The sequence below is a fragment of the Canis lupus genome, chromosome 20 (genome assembly GCF_011100685.1).
Source record: "Canis lupus familiaris isolate Mischka breed German Shepherd chromosome 20, alternate assembly UU_Cfam_GSD_1.0, whole genome shotgun sequence".
Taxonomy (NCBI): domain Eukaryota; kingdom Metazoa; phylum Chordata; class Mammalia; order Carnivora; family Canidae; genus Canis; species Canis lupus.
The window spans coordinates 27396669-27408837 of NC_049241.1; the positions used below are offsets into that span (position 1 = coordinate 27396669).

The 12169-nt window shown below is 38.6% G+C and overlaps 1 protein-coding gene across 1 annotated transcript in view; it reads left to right on the top strand.

Annotated features, from left to right (window-relative positions):
• Nucleotides 1-12169, top strand: part of PSMD6 (proteasome 26S subunit, non-ATPase 6) — a 54905-nt gene extending 42736 nt beyond the window's left edge. Inside the window, exons 6-11 of the mRNA XM_038565261.1 lie at nucleotides 2052-2197; nucleotides 2449-2668; nucleotides 2778-2886; nucleotides 8207-8375; nucleotides 11751-11828; nucleotides 11969-12169. Of these exons, the coding sequence (XP_038421189.1) occupies nucleotides 2052-2197; nucleotides 2449-2668; nucleotides 2778-2886; nucleotides 8207-8375; nucleotides 11751-11828; nucleotides 11969-12065 (819 nt within the window). The 3' untranslated portion in view covers nucleotides 12066-12169. The remainder of the gene's footprint in view (nucleotides 1-2051; nucleotides 2198-2448; nucleotides 2669-2777; nucleotides 2887-8206; nucleotides 8376-11750; nucleotides 11829-11968) is intronic.

Here is a 12169-nt window from a genome sequence, read left to right on the forward strand (position 1 = left end):
TCTTTAAGAAAAAATTTATCTTAAAAAAAATTTAAAAATTACCTTCTTTTTAAAAAATAATTGCAGAGGTAATGTGCTCACCTGGCCTAATGCAGCAGCACAAAAATGAGTGACAAAAAGTCGATTTTCTTGCTACCCCCCCCCCCCCCCCTTCCTGGCCAGGTGTGTGTGTTCTGTGCTGTGTCCATGCCAGTAAGACCTTAAGGGCACTTGCAGAGATTTTTGTTGGTTTCCTGCTGTTACAAAGGTGGGATCATTCTCAGTGGTGCACACTTTTCTCACCTTGGCGGGAAGCATTGCTTCTGCTGAATTTGAAGAATTATCTCTACAAGTAATAGTCTCATTATAAGAAACTGAACATTACAGATAATGCTGAAGTTCTACTTGATTTTTATTTCCTAGCACCTCAAGGTAACCTTTTAGTTTTATTGTACATTTACAAGCACATAAATTAGGTAGTATTGTGTTTTTAAAAATTGTTTTTAGGGGCACCCAGCTGGCTTGGTCAGAGGAGCTTGTGACCCCTTGGTCTTGGAGTCATGGCTGTGAGCCCTATGTGGATATTACTTTAAAACAAACAAACACCAAAAATGTTTTGTTTTTTTTTAAAGTGAGACCATACTGTACTCAGGTGTTCCCATTTACTTTTTCATGCAGCATTGTATCAGGATCTTTCCACGTTAATGTACATGAATCTTGCTGATTCTGGTTAACTGCTAGCCAGTAGTCTGTTGTAGGGCTGTGCCAGTTTGCTTACCTCTTCAGCTGTTGATGGACACGTAGGTTTGTTTTCAGCTGTATTTGCTTGTACAAGACACTTTTGTAGAAATTTGATTGAATGTGTCTCCTGGGAGATAAATGCTAATGTTCTCTAGGGTATATTCTGGGAAATTCAATTGGTGGGACAAGGTTATGATGATGGTTGGTGAGATTGAGCCCCACAACCCCATGACTCACTTTGCACTCAGCGGGGACTCAGCTTGAGGATTCTCTCTCTCTCCTATATATATTCTTGCAAATGAATGAATAAATCTTAAAAAGAAAACAGCTCCTAGTTTGTGTGGTTTTCTTGGATTTGAGGAATTTCAACAAGGACGTGCTTGAGTCAGCATTAGGAGTTATAAATTGGTGATGTGCCCATGTCATTTTCCATGTTTATTAAGTTGCATTTTTCTAAAAAAGAAGAGCTTTCTTTTTTTTATTCCTGTTTACTCTCATCTGAGGTATATTATTTACTGTTACCTAATGGATTTTTATCATTCACTGTGTTACCACTGATCACAGTCATTACTCTTTCATGGTGCTCATCTTGTTACAGGCGTGTTAGTGGGAGCTCCTTCAAGAAGGCTTCTTTGTTGGACATCTCCTTGGTCTTCCTTATTTTCTCATATAGCTGGCTATTATAGGCTCACCTGTTATTTTTACTCTCCAAACCTGGAATCATCCATTTCTCCAAGGATCCTTGGTTTTAGTGTGTGGGGGGAGGTGTATTTAGAAACGAAGATCTGTGTGTCAGCTGTGCCCATTACTGTCTTGCGAGCCCATATTACTTATGAGGTATAACTTCTATAAAACAAACCCAGACGCATACTAAGAAGTATTACATAGTCAAATGATTTTATTCATGTTTGTGTTTTTTAAAGCAGTAGGAACATTTTATTCTACATACTTTGACAGACCAGTGTTTTTAAATCCTACTTTGTATTCTCATAGTCAGTGACTAAGAGAAAAAAATGCTGAATATGTGGAAGAAAGAATGTTGAAACGATTATGAATAGATTGTGAATGTTTTTCGTATATTATTTTTTAGAATGTTAAGTATATGCTTAAGTATGTCTGATGTATTTTTTATATTTTATACAAGTGGAGAGAAAAGTATAATGAATCCCCATGCAGTGGTTACCTGCTTCCACAGTTATCAGTTCATGGGTATCTTATTTTATCCCTACTCCTACGTTTTCCCTGTATCTCTTCCTAAGAGAATTCCAGACAGCTGATAGTGTTTGAAACTTTTAACCTTTTCTCACCCGTTGCCTTGGTTCTCTTGACAGGATGGTGCTCTGACAGCCTTTCGCAAGACATATGACAAAACTGTGGCTCTGGGTCACCGTCTGGATATTGTGTTCTATCTTCTTAGGATTGGATTATTTTATATGGACAATGATCTCATCACACGAAACACAGAAAAGGCCAAAAGGTATTTTTTAATGATGGCAATATATTCCCTATAAATTACACTAAAAAAAAAAGAAACCAATGTAAGAAATTGGCTTGTTTTATTTACAACTAGTAAATTAGGTCAGATAATTGATGTGCTTATTTAGTAAAATATTTTCTTTAAATATTTCCTTGTAGCTCAAGTTGTTTTCTGTTTGAAAATAACACAAAACTTTAAAAAAGTGGCCTTGTCAGTTTCTAGATTGTGACCTTACTATTTTTTATTTATAGCTTAATAGAGGAAGGAGGAGATTGGGACAGGAGAAACCGCCTAAAAGTTTATCAAGGTCTTTATTGTGTGGCTATTCGTGATTTCAAACAGGCAGCTGAACTCTTCCTTGACACAGTTTCAACATTCACATCCTATGAACTTATGGATTATAAGACCTTTGTGACTTACACGGTCTATGTCAGCATGATTGCTTTAGAAAGACCAGATCTCAGGGAAAAGGTAATGACTAAATCTTTAATACTTCTATTTAGAAATTACTCTAGGCTTTTCTATCCTAAATAAACATGAAAGTGTACATTTGGGGTTTTTTTGTTTTTTTTATTTGTAGGTGATTAAAGGAGCCGAGATCCTTGAGGTGCTGCACAGCCTTCCAGCGGTCCGGCAATACCTATTTTCACTCTATGAGTGTCGTTACTCTGTTTTCTTCCAGTCTTTAGGTAAGGATAGAGCTGCTCATTTCAGTGATCTGTCTTGTCTTAATTCTGATCCTGTATGCAGATAACAAAGATGTCTCTTCACATCTGTGACAAATATACTGTGCAAGTCTTTGCTGCAGGTCTTTGGTTAGTGTGGCTAAATGTTTTGCCCCCGCCCCCTTTTTTTTAGAAGAGGGGCTTAGTGGGGATCCCTGGGGTGGCTCAGCGGTTTAGTGCCTGCCTTCGGCCGACAGTGTGATTCTGGAGTCCAGGATCGAATCCCACATCAGGCTCCCTGCTGGAGCGTGCTTCTCCCTCTGCCTAGGTCTCTGCCTCTCTCTGGGTTTCTCATGAATAAATAAAATCTTAAAAAAGAAAAAGAGGGGGTTAGCAGACTGTGACTTGTTTTTATATGGCCCGAGAGGTAAGATTGATGTTAACACTGTTAAAGGTTTGTTTAAAAAAATATTTTTTCTAAGATTTATTTATTTTAGTGAGCAGGGGGAGGGGCAGAAGGAGAGGGAGATAGAGAATCTCAAGCTGCCTCCACAATGAATGTGGAGGCAGATATGGGACTTGATCTCAGGACCCTGAGATCATGACTTGAGCAGAAACAAAGAGACTCTTAACCAACTGAGCCATCCAAGCACCCTCGTGCATATTCTGTTTTTAAGCAGGTTTTTGCCTGTGTTTAAGGAGTGCTTACTCCATGCATAAAAGGCTGTTTCCTGAGAATTCATACTATCCCTCTGTATGTGGGAAGAAGGCCCTTTAGGCATGATGAGTCACCTGCTTGGCCTCATCTCATATTTATACACAGGTGCATTTGCACATGAGATCATATTGCAGAATTATTGTTCATCCTTTTTTATGCTTGCTGCTTGCCTGGTCATTACTCTGCTCAGATGTGGGGCTCTTAACCTTCTTCCTTCAGTCAGAATGAATCCCTTCCCTGCATTCCTGGGGAGCTTTTATTTTATGCCCCCTCTTTTTATTGAGATATAAATTACATAAAGTTCACCGGTTTCAAGTGTAAAATTTGGTGGCCTTATTATCTTGATGAGGTTGTGCAGTCATCATCACTAATTCCTGAACATATTCACTGCAAAAAGGAAATCTGTACCCATTGAGCAGTCAGTTCCCATTCCTCCCCCAGCTACCACTGGTCTATCTCCATGGATTTGCATCTTCTTACTCTGACAACTGATATGAATGGCATCATATCTTTGTGGCATTTTGTGCCTGGTTTCTTTTCCCTAACACTTCCATGGGTCCTCTGTTGTGGCATGTATTAGTGCTCCATGTAGTTTTTGCAGATGATGCTCCATTGTATGGATATACCACATTTTTTTTTTTTTTAAGATTTATTTATTCATGAGAGACCCAGTGAGAGAGGCAGAGACACAGAGGAAGAAGCAGTCTCCATGCAGGGAGCCGGACATGGGACTCGATCTCGGGTCTCCAGGATCAGGCCCTGGGCTGAAGGCGGTGTTAAACTGCTGAGCTACCTGGGCTGCTCAATACACCAACATTTTAAAAATCCCTTTATCCATTGATGGATATCTGGATTGTCTCCCCTTTCTCGCTGTATAGAACACTTGTGTACTTTTTGTGTAGACCTATGGTTTCAGTTCTCTTAGGTGTGTATATATTTAGTAGTGGAGCTGCTGGGTCATATGGTAACGCTTCGATTAACTTTTTGAGGAACTGCTAACCTGTTTTCTAAAGCAGTTACACCCCACCAGCAGTGTGTGTGTTTGTCTCCTCACATCCCGTGCTTGTTGTGTCTTTGATTATAGGCATCTTGGTGGGTGTGAAGTGGTATCTGGTGGTTTTGATTGACATTTCTCTGACTCATCTCTCTGATGTTGAACTTCCTTTGTGTGCTTTTTGGTTAAATGCCCCATTTTTAAAATACTACATTATTTTGTGATTCTGTCTTAACAGTTTGTCCCTTCTCCTAACTGGTATTGGGAGCAGAATGTTTTTTGTTTTTTTAATCTTCATAACGAACTTGACAGTAGCTCATTGCCTATATATTATTGAGTGCTTGTGCAAATCTGTTGTATTAATTACATAATTTAAAACTGAGGGGAAAAAATGGTATCCTTGTATATGAAATTCATGGCTTTGGGAAACCTTTTGAATTGTTTTAAGGTATTAACCTCTTCCTACTCTTCCCATTTCTTTTTTTTTTAATTTTTTTTTTTTTTTTTTTTTTTTTTTTTTATGATAGTCACAGAGAGAGAGAGAGAGAGGCAGAGACACAGGCAGAGGGAGAAGCAGGCTCCATGCACCGGGAGCCCGATGTGGGATTCGATCCTGGGTCTCCAGGATCGCGCCCTAGGCCAAAGGCAGGCGCCAAACCGCTGCGCCACCTAGGGATCCCACTCTTCCCATTTCTGATAGCAATCTTTTATTTGAACACGATGGATGAAATTTTTCTCTCTACCAAATTTATGTTTCTCAGAAATTTTAAATGCAGAAGACAGGATAGTTAGATTTTCTTTTATGGCAGAGTCATGATTATTCATATCATTTATTCCCTCTAGTGTAGGGAGACCTGTAGGGTTTACTTCCTTTTTTTTTTTTTTGTTTACTTCCTTTTGTAAGCCTTTTTCCTTCCCCAAATAGTTGTAGTATGTGTACTTTAATATATTTCATTTGAAAAAGGAAACTGCATCCTTTCCTAGGTAAAACCCGATTGCTTTGAAAAAATTTTTTTTGAACTTTTTATTTATTTATGATAGTCACAGAGAGAGAGAGAGAGAGAGAGGCAGAGACACAGGCAGAGGGAGAAGCAGGCTCCATGCACCGGGAGCCTGATGTGGGATTCGATCCCGGGTCTCCAGGATCGCGCCCTGGGCCAAAGGCAGGCGCTAAACCGCTGCACCACCCAGGGATCCCTGCTTTGAAAATTAAAAATAAATTGAAAAAGTCCTGCTCCCAGATCTATAACACGTTTGCTCACAGAATTCTTCCAGAGATGATAACCATTTTGAAATTTTGTTACATATTTTTCCAAACCTTTTGTTCATTTACACGTGCTTTAAGAAATGGAAAACAATATACCAAAAAACCCAAGGTTATATGTACACATGGAAAAATTTTACCCAGTGTCCTATAAAGACGACAAAGGCTCTTTGCTAACTAGTGATTGCCAGGGTTCTTTTCTCTAGAGGTGACTCCCACTATCAAGTTTCAAGCGTGTCCTTCAGAGACATTTGTATCTGGAGATACAAGCACGTAACACTATTAAACATATGTGGGTGTATTTTACATGCTGTTTTCCAGGTAGCTTTTCTCTCTTCATAATATAATGCAAATATCGTTTCATGACTCTATAAAAATAGTCATTGAGTCAGTAAGTATTTTTAAGTAGCTGTCATGTATCAGACACTGTGTATGTAGTGGCAGATCAAACAGGTGGAGCTCCTTGGAGCTTCTAGTTATCCTTTTAAAAGACCTTCTATTTCAGTGTGTTGGATGTGCTAGAATTTAGACTTTACTGCTAAAAAAATATGTTATTTTTCTCCTTTGTGAGCAACTTTGTTTTGAACATTGTGTTATAATTCATCTTTTCTACTTCCACTTAACTTCCTTAGGAAAACCAAGAAGGTGAATTTTACAAAGTGTAAATACATTACATCTTGATCACCGTTGCCCTCCAGAAATATTGTGCTAATTTACATTTGCACAATTTTTTAATTGAAGTGTCAGCTTTGGGTGTACAACACAGCAATTTGATATTTATATATATTATAAAATGATTACCTTATAACCTAGTTACCATCTGTCACCATACAAAGATCATACCTTACTGACTATATTCCGTATTGTATAATACATCCCGTGATTTATTTTTATGTATAGTTCCAGTTTCTCTCAATTTACATCAGTTCTTTTTAAAGATTTTATTTTTAAGTAATCTCTACACTCAATGTGGGACTCAAACTCATGACCTTAGGATCAATAATCACCTGCTCCTCTGAGCCAGGCACCCTTCAATTTACATCATTTGAAGAGAGCCTTTCCCCTACCAATCTGAGAGGAGAAGAATAATATTTTACTCATTTCTTGCTTGTTTCCAAGGATAGTTTTTATTGAGTCTTTTTTTAATGGCACATAAGTGATAGAAGAGTTTTATGTTCGGCTTATGAATGTGACATCCTCACCATGACCAAGAAACATTTTTCTTCCCATTCTCTTCCATAGGTTTTCTTGCTTTTTTTTTTTTTCCAGTTTACTGAGATCTGACAGATAACATTGTAGAAGTTAAAGCTGTACAGCATAATGACTTGACATTTATGTATTTCTTTTATCATTTGTGAGAAGGAGCATCCTCTCATTTTTAAGGCTATCAGTTTCCATGTTGCTAAACCATGTGTTTCCTTACTTGTCTTAACGTCTTTTGATGTTGACCAATCTCTGCATCTTGCCACAACTTCATTCTCTTGAACAGTAACACACCCTTGTTTTCCCCAGACATAACACATCATCCTTTGTTGTGACTGCCTCAGACTTGGTCATTGCCCTTGTCACCATCTTTATTTTGTCTTCAAATACAACTGGATGGCAGTAATTACTAAATTCATGTCTCCAGCCCCAAACTTTCCAGTGAGTGCCAGACTAATGCCTAAATGTTTCCTTGGTATCTTCATTGGATGTCTGATAGGTGAATCCACTTTATCACTGAAATCTCCCTTGCCCTGCCCTAAGTAAAAAGTCTCCAAAACCAGAAAACAAAAATTCTTCTCCAGGGATTTGCTTCTTGTTAAAGCCAGAAACACAAGTATATTTTTTATCTTGCTCACCTTCCACATCCCCTTGCTGCATTATACTGTATCTGTCATCCTTTCTCTTCTGGGGCTGAGCCTGGCTCTTACTGACTTGAGACTTTACAGTATTTGCATTGCTCTGTACCTCCTGCTGTTTGGCTCCTCAGAGATCTTCCCTATCCACTCCAATCCAGGGGAAGGCCTCCTCCTGGTCCTCATGTTACTCTTTTATTTCCTATGCAGAAATTTGTTACTAAGAGTATCTTGTTTATTCATTTATCTCTGCTCTTTGAAATTTAGTTTCTGTGGCAGCAGTGATCTTTTCTTTTGGCTTACTGCCATATCCTATTAAGAGCAATGATACATAGTAGTTATTTAGTAATTTGTATTTCTGTGGATTGCTCATCAGTATCCTCTGAGTTTTACCATTCAGTCTTTTTCTTAGTGAATTTTTTTTTTTTTTTTAGTGATTTCTAAGAGCTGTCTATAATCAAGGCTGTTAATTCTTACATTATAAATATGTTCTCCACCTTATCCCTTATAATTTGTCATCTTCATTGCAGCTATTGTGGAACAGGAAATGAAAAAGGACTGGCTTTTTGCTCCTCATTATCGATACTACGTAAGAGAAATGAGAATCCATGCATATAGCCAGCTGTTGGAATCGTATAGGTCACTGACTCTTGGCTATATGGCAGAAGCCTTTGGTGTTGGCGTGGAATTCATCGATCAGTAAGTTTAAATAATATTACGTTAATATATTATTAGAACAATCATTTGTCATCTTTGCCTTCATGATGTGCCCCCTTTTATTGACAGATGGGGAAACCGAGTTGTAGAATGGTTAAGTGATTTTACAAAAGGGCATCAAGTGAGTTAACACAATAGTGTTCTGTCCCTTTTTTCTGGACTGCACTGCTGCTATAGTAAAGAGTCCTAAGGTCGCATTTTCTCTTGTAAGGCTTTCATTGGTTTTGGTTGCTGCTGCGGTTCTGGTCACGTTAAAGATGGGACTTTTAGCCTTTAATCAGTGATTCATTAAATACTAACCCATTACTGTATGGTTGGCATTGTTTTAGGTTCCTGTCGTCATGGTCTTTAATATTTGATAGTCTTTATATGGGGATAGTTAGCAACTAAACAAATATATAAGGTAATTTTGGATAGAAATTAATCTCCGGAGATTACAAAATGAAATAGAAAGATACATGGCTGCAGTGTAGTGGTAGCGGCTGGAGAAGGACAGTTGTGGGAAAGTCAGGCAGTTGTATATTTGTGCAGGGCCTGGTAGGCCATGGTACGGAGCTTGGGTTTTAATCTAGGTCCTTTGGAAAGCCACTGAAGGATTTTAAGCATGAGTGATATGATTTCATGCTGTATCTTTACAGACTGCAAGGGGACAGGGGGATTAGTTGGGCTGTTCAGTACAGTAGCTGATGGAGATACCATGGTGGCTTCTAGGGTGGTGGCAGTGCAGTGTGGGAGAAGTACATATTCAGAATATGTGCAGTTAAATTTTGTTGTAACCAAAAAAGAAGCTGTGGCCAGATTATCATAGTTCAGAATGAGCATACCTCGGAGTCATTGAATTGGACTGAAGTGCCGGAGAAATTGATATATCCACAGATGCCGCCTTGTGGGCCTTTAGACCGGATGTTGTTGCATTTTTAAGGTTTCTGTAAGAGGCTAAAGAAAAAAGTGCTTTCCCAATGGAAGAAGTGGCACAAATAAATATAGGACCATGTTTTTGAAACCAGTAGTCTAGTTGTACTGGATAGAGTGTGTCGCGGTATATACAGGAACTGAGACAAGAAGTGTTTTAAATGCCAGGCTAAGGAGTTAAGCAACTTGTGTAGAGTCTTGTCGAAAGCCTCAAGTCTGGTGAGGCTAGGCATGGGCAGCAGCAGTTGTGCTGTCAGCATCCATATACCCACAGTCAGGCTCTTAGAGTGGGATGGGTATTGTCCTACTAATCTAAGCAGAGGGCATTCTTGCATCAGAGTTTGTCTCTAGAAGCTTGTTTGGAAAGTCAGAGCCCTTTCAGAGGTTTCCCCATCTTAGGTTTGGGTGGGATTAGGAAGGCTGCTGGTGGTTAAATCTTGTCTGATTCTCTGAACCTCAGCCCCAGAATAATAGTTGCAAAAGAGTTAGCAGCTCCCTGTGGAGATGGAACTATTTAAGGTACAGGAAAATGAACACAAGTTTAGAAAGCCACTCAGTATATAACTCAAAAACAATTGAAAATTGGATCCAGATATATTTTGATGGAGAATATAACTATGTTTTAAGTGTGTGCTAGTTTAGGATGACTTCTAGCTTAAAATCTTCCAAAAGCATAACTTTTTTGTCTTTCAAGATTTTTGAAACTCATAACCAGATATTCCAAAATTACACATACCCTTACTAAAAACATTTAATGCTTTTTCATTCTTTAAGTAATAAGAATTAGTTCCTTTTCATAGAATTTTTTTTTCATTGACACAGCTGGTACAGAAGGCATAGTGGGTCATTCACCACTGACTACCAGGGGCAATTAGTTATGATACTTGATATTTCTAAAGCACAAATCTAAGTAACACACTTTCTCATCCAATGATATTTGTCTCTGACCTTCAACACTGTACACTGGCATTTCCTTACAGCTCGGAATTTTAGTGAAATTGATCTTTTTTGTGTATGTACTTTTTTTTTTTTTTTTTTAATGATAGTCACACAGAGAGAGAGAGAGAGGCAGAGGGAGAAGCAGGCTCCATGCACCGGGAACCCGACATGGGATTCGATCCCGGGTCTCCAGGATTGCACCCTGGGCCAAAGGCAGGCGCTAAACCTCTGCGCCACCCAGGGATCCCTACTTTGTGTTTTAATGAGCCATTTGTCTGGTTTGTTGTTGGTTTTTTTTTGTTTTTGTTTTTGTTTTTTTTTGCAAGCTCATCTGTCTACATGGTTGTTTATTTAGTCCTATGTGGACATTCTATTTTCTTGCATAGTTTCTAGGATTTGTTATAATTAGGTTGCTTCAAAACTAAATGAGCCCTTTCCCCTGGATTTTGTTAGAAATTTGTTTAGGATTTAGTCTCTTTTTATTGGTGTTTATGTGCTAGGATCCAGATGTTTTACAATCTGGGAGAGTAATGATTTTTATGTTAAAGGCATCATCTTTCCATTTAATCTCTTTGGTAGCATCGTAAAGTCTTCATACAGTTTTTAAAAATATTTTATGTATTCATGAGAGAGAGAAAGAGACAGGAGCAGGCTCCATGCAGGGAGCCCAACGTGAGACTTGATCCCGGGACTCCAGGATCACACCCTGGGCTGAAGGCGGCGCTAAACCGCTGAGCCATCTGGTCTGCCCTTCATACAGCTTTTGTTCCTTTTTCCTCATTGTTGGCAGACCATCCTTGATAGTGAGTCAGTTTTTATGTGTGAGGTTTGAGTCATAACTACATAGATATTCAGAAATATCTTTGTCACAACAGACTAATACTGGCTGTGCATTCCAGATCCTTATTTATTGGGGCTTATTCTTTAGTCTTTATTTTTAAAGATTTTATACGTGAGAGACACAGGCAGAGGGAGAAGCAGGCTTCATGCAGGGTGCCCGACATGGGACCCGATCCAGAGTTTCCAGGATCACACCCTGGGCTGAAGGCAGGTGCTAAACCGCTGAGCCACCCAGGCATCCCCTTATTCTTCAGTCTTAAAGTAATTTGGAAGCTTTTTTTCCTTCCATGTTCTGAAGGATTTTGAACTCCTATCATGAGGTGACCCCCCATACACACACCCAAGATATCTTATTTTTCTGCCTCCAAGTTTTTCTCTGAAGCTCTAAAGATGTGCTTATGAATGATTTCATTCTTAGACACCTACACTCAGTATGAATTTGCTGCTTTTTCCAGTAAGTGATTTTAATCTCTTGGGATGATCCCACAGATCCTGCAGTGTGCCAGCAAAGATCTTCTCAGCTGCTGCATAGTCAAGAGTGCAGGCTGGAAGCCAGCTAAATGGTTACCTTGAGAGAGTGGAAGCATGTATTTAGTGCACTATGTTTTTTTAAGAATTTTGTATAAGGCTCACACTAATGCCCTTTTCCCCTCCTCTTAATTATAGAGAGCTCTCCAGATTTATTGCTGCAGGGAGACTACACTGCAAAATAGATAAAGTTAATGAAATAGTGGAGACCAACAGGTACTGCAAAGTTTGTGTGTCATTTGTGTGTTAGAATAAGGGGCATTCTTAAGTGTTATCTTTTAAAAGTAGGTCAGTTCTTGTTATGGAATATAATGTGACTGGTAAATAATTCATTTTTTTCTTGTATTTATTTATAGACCTGATAGCAAGAACTGGCAGTACCAAGAAACTATCAAGAAAGGAGATCTTCTACTAAACAGAGTTCAAAAACTTTCCAGAGTAATTAATATGTAAAACCACGTAAACGAGGGATTTCCTTTAGAGATAACTATTTGGAATTTTTATAGCTTACTTTACCCAGTTCAGCTGAATAAATACTGCATTGTTGTTTCTTTCAA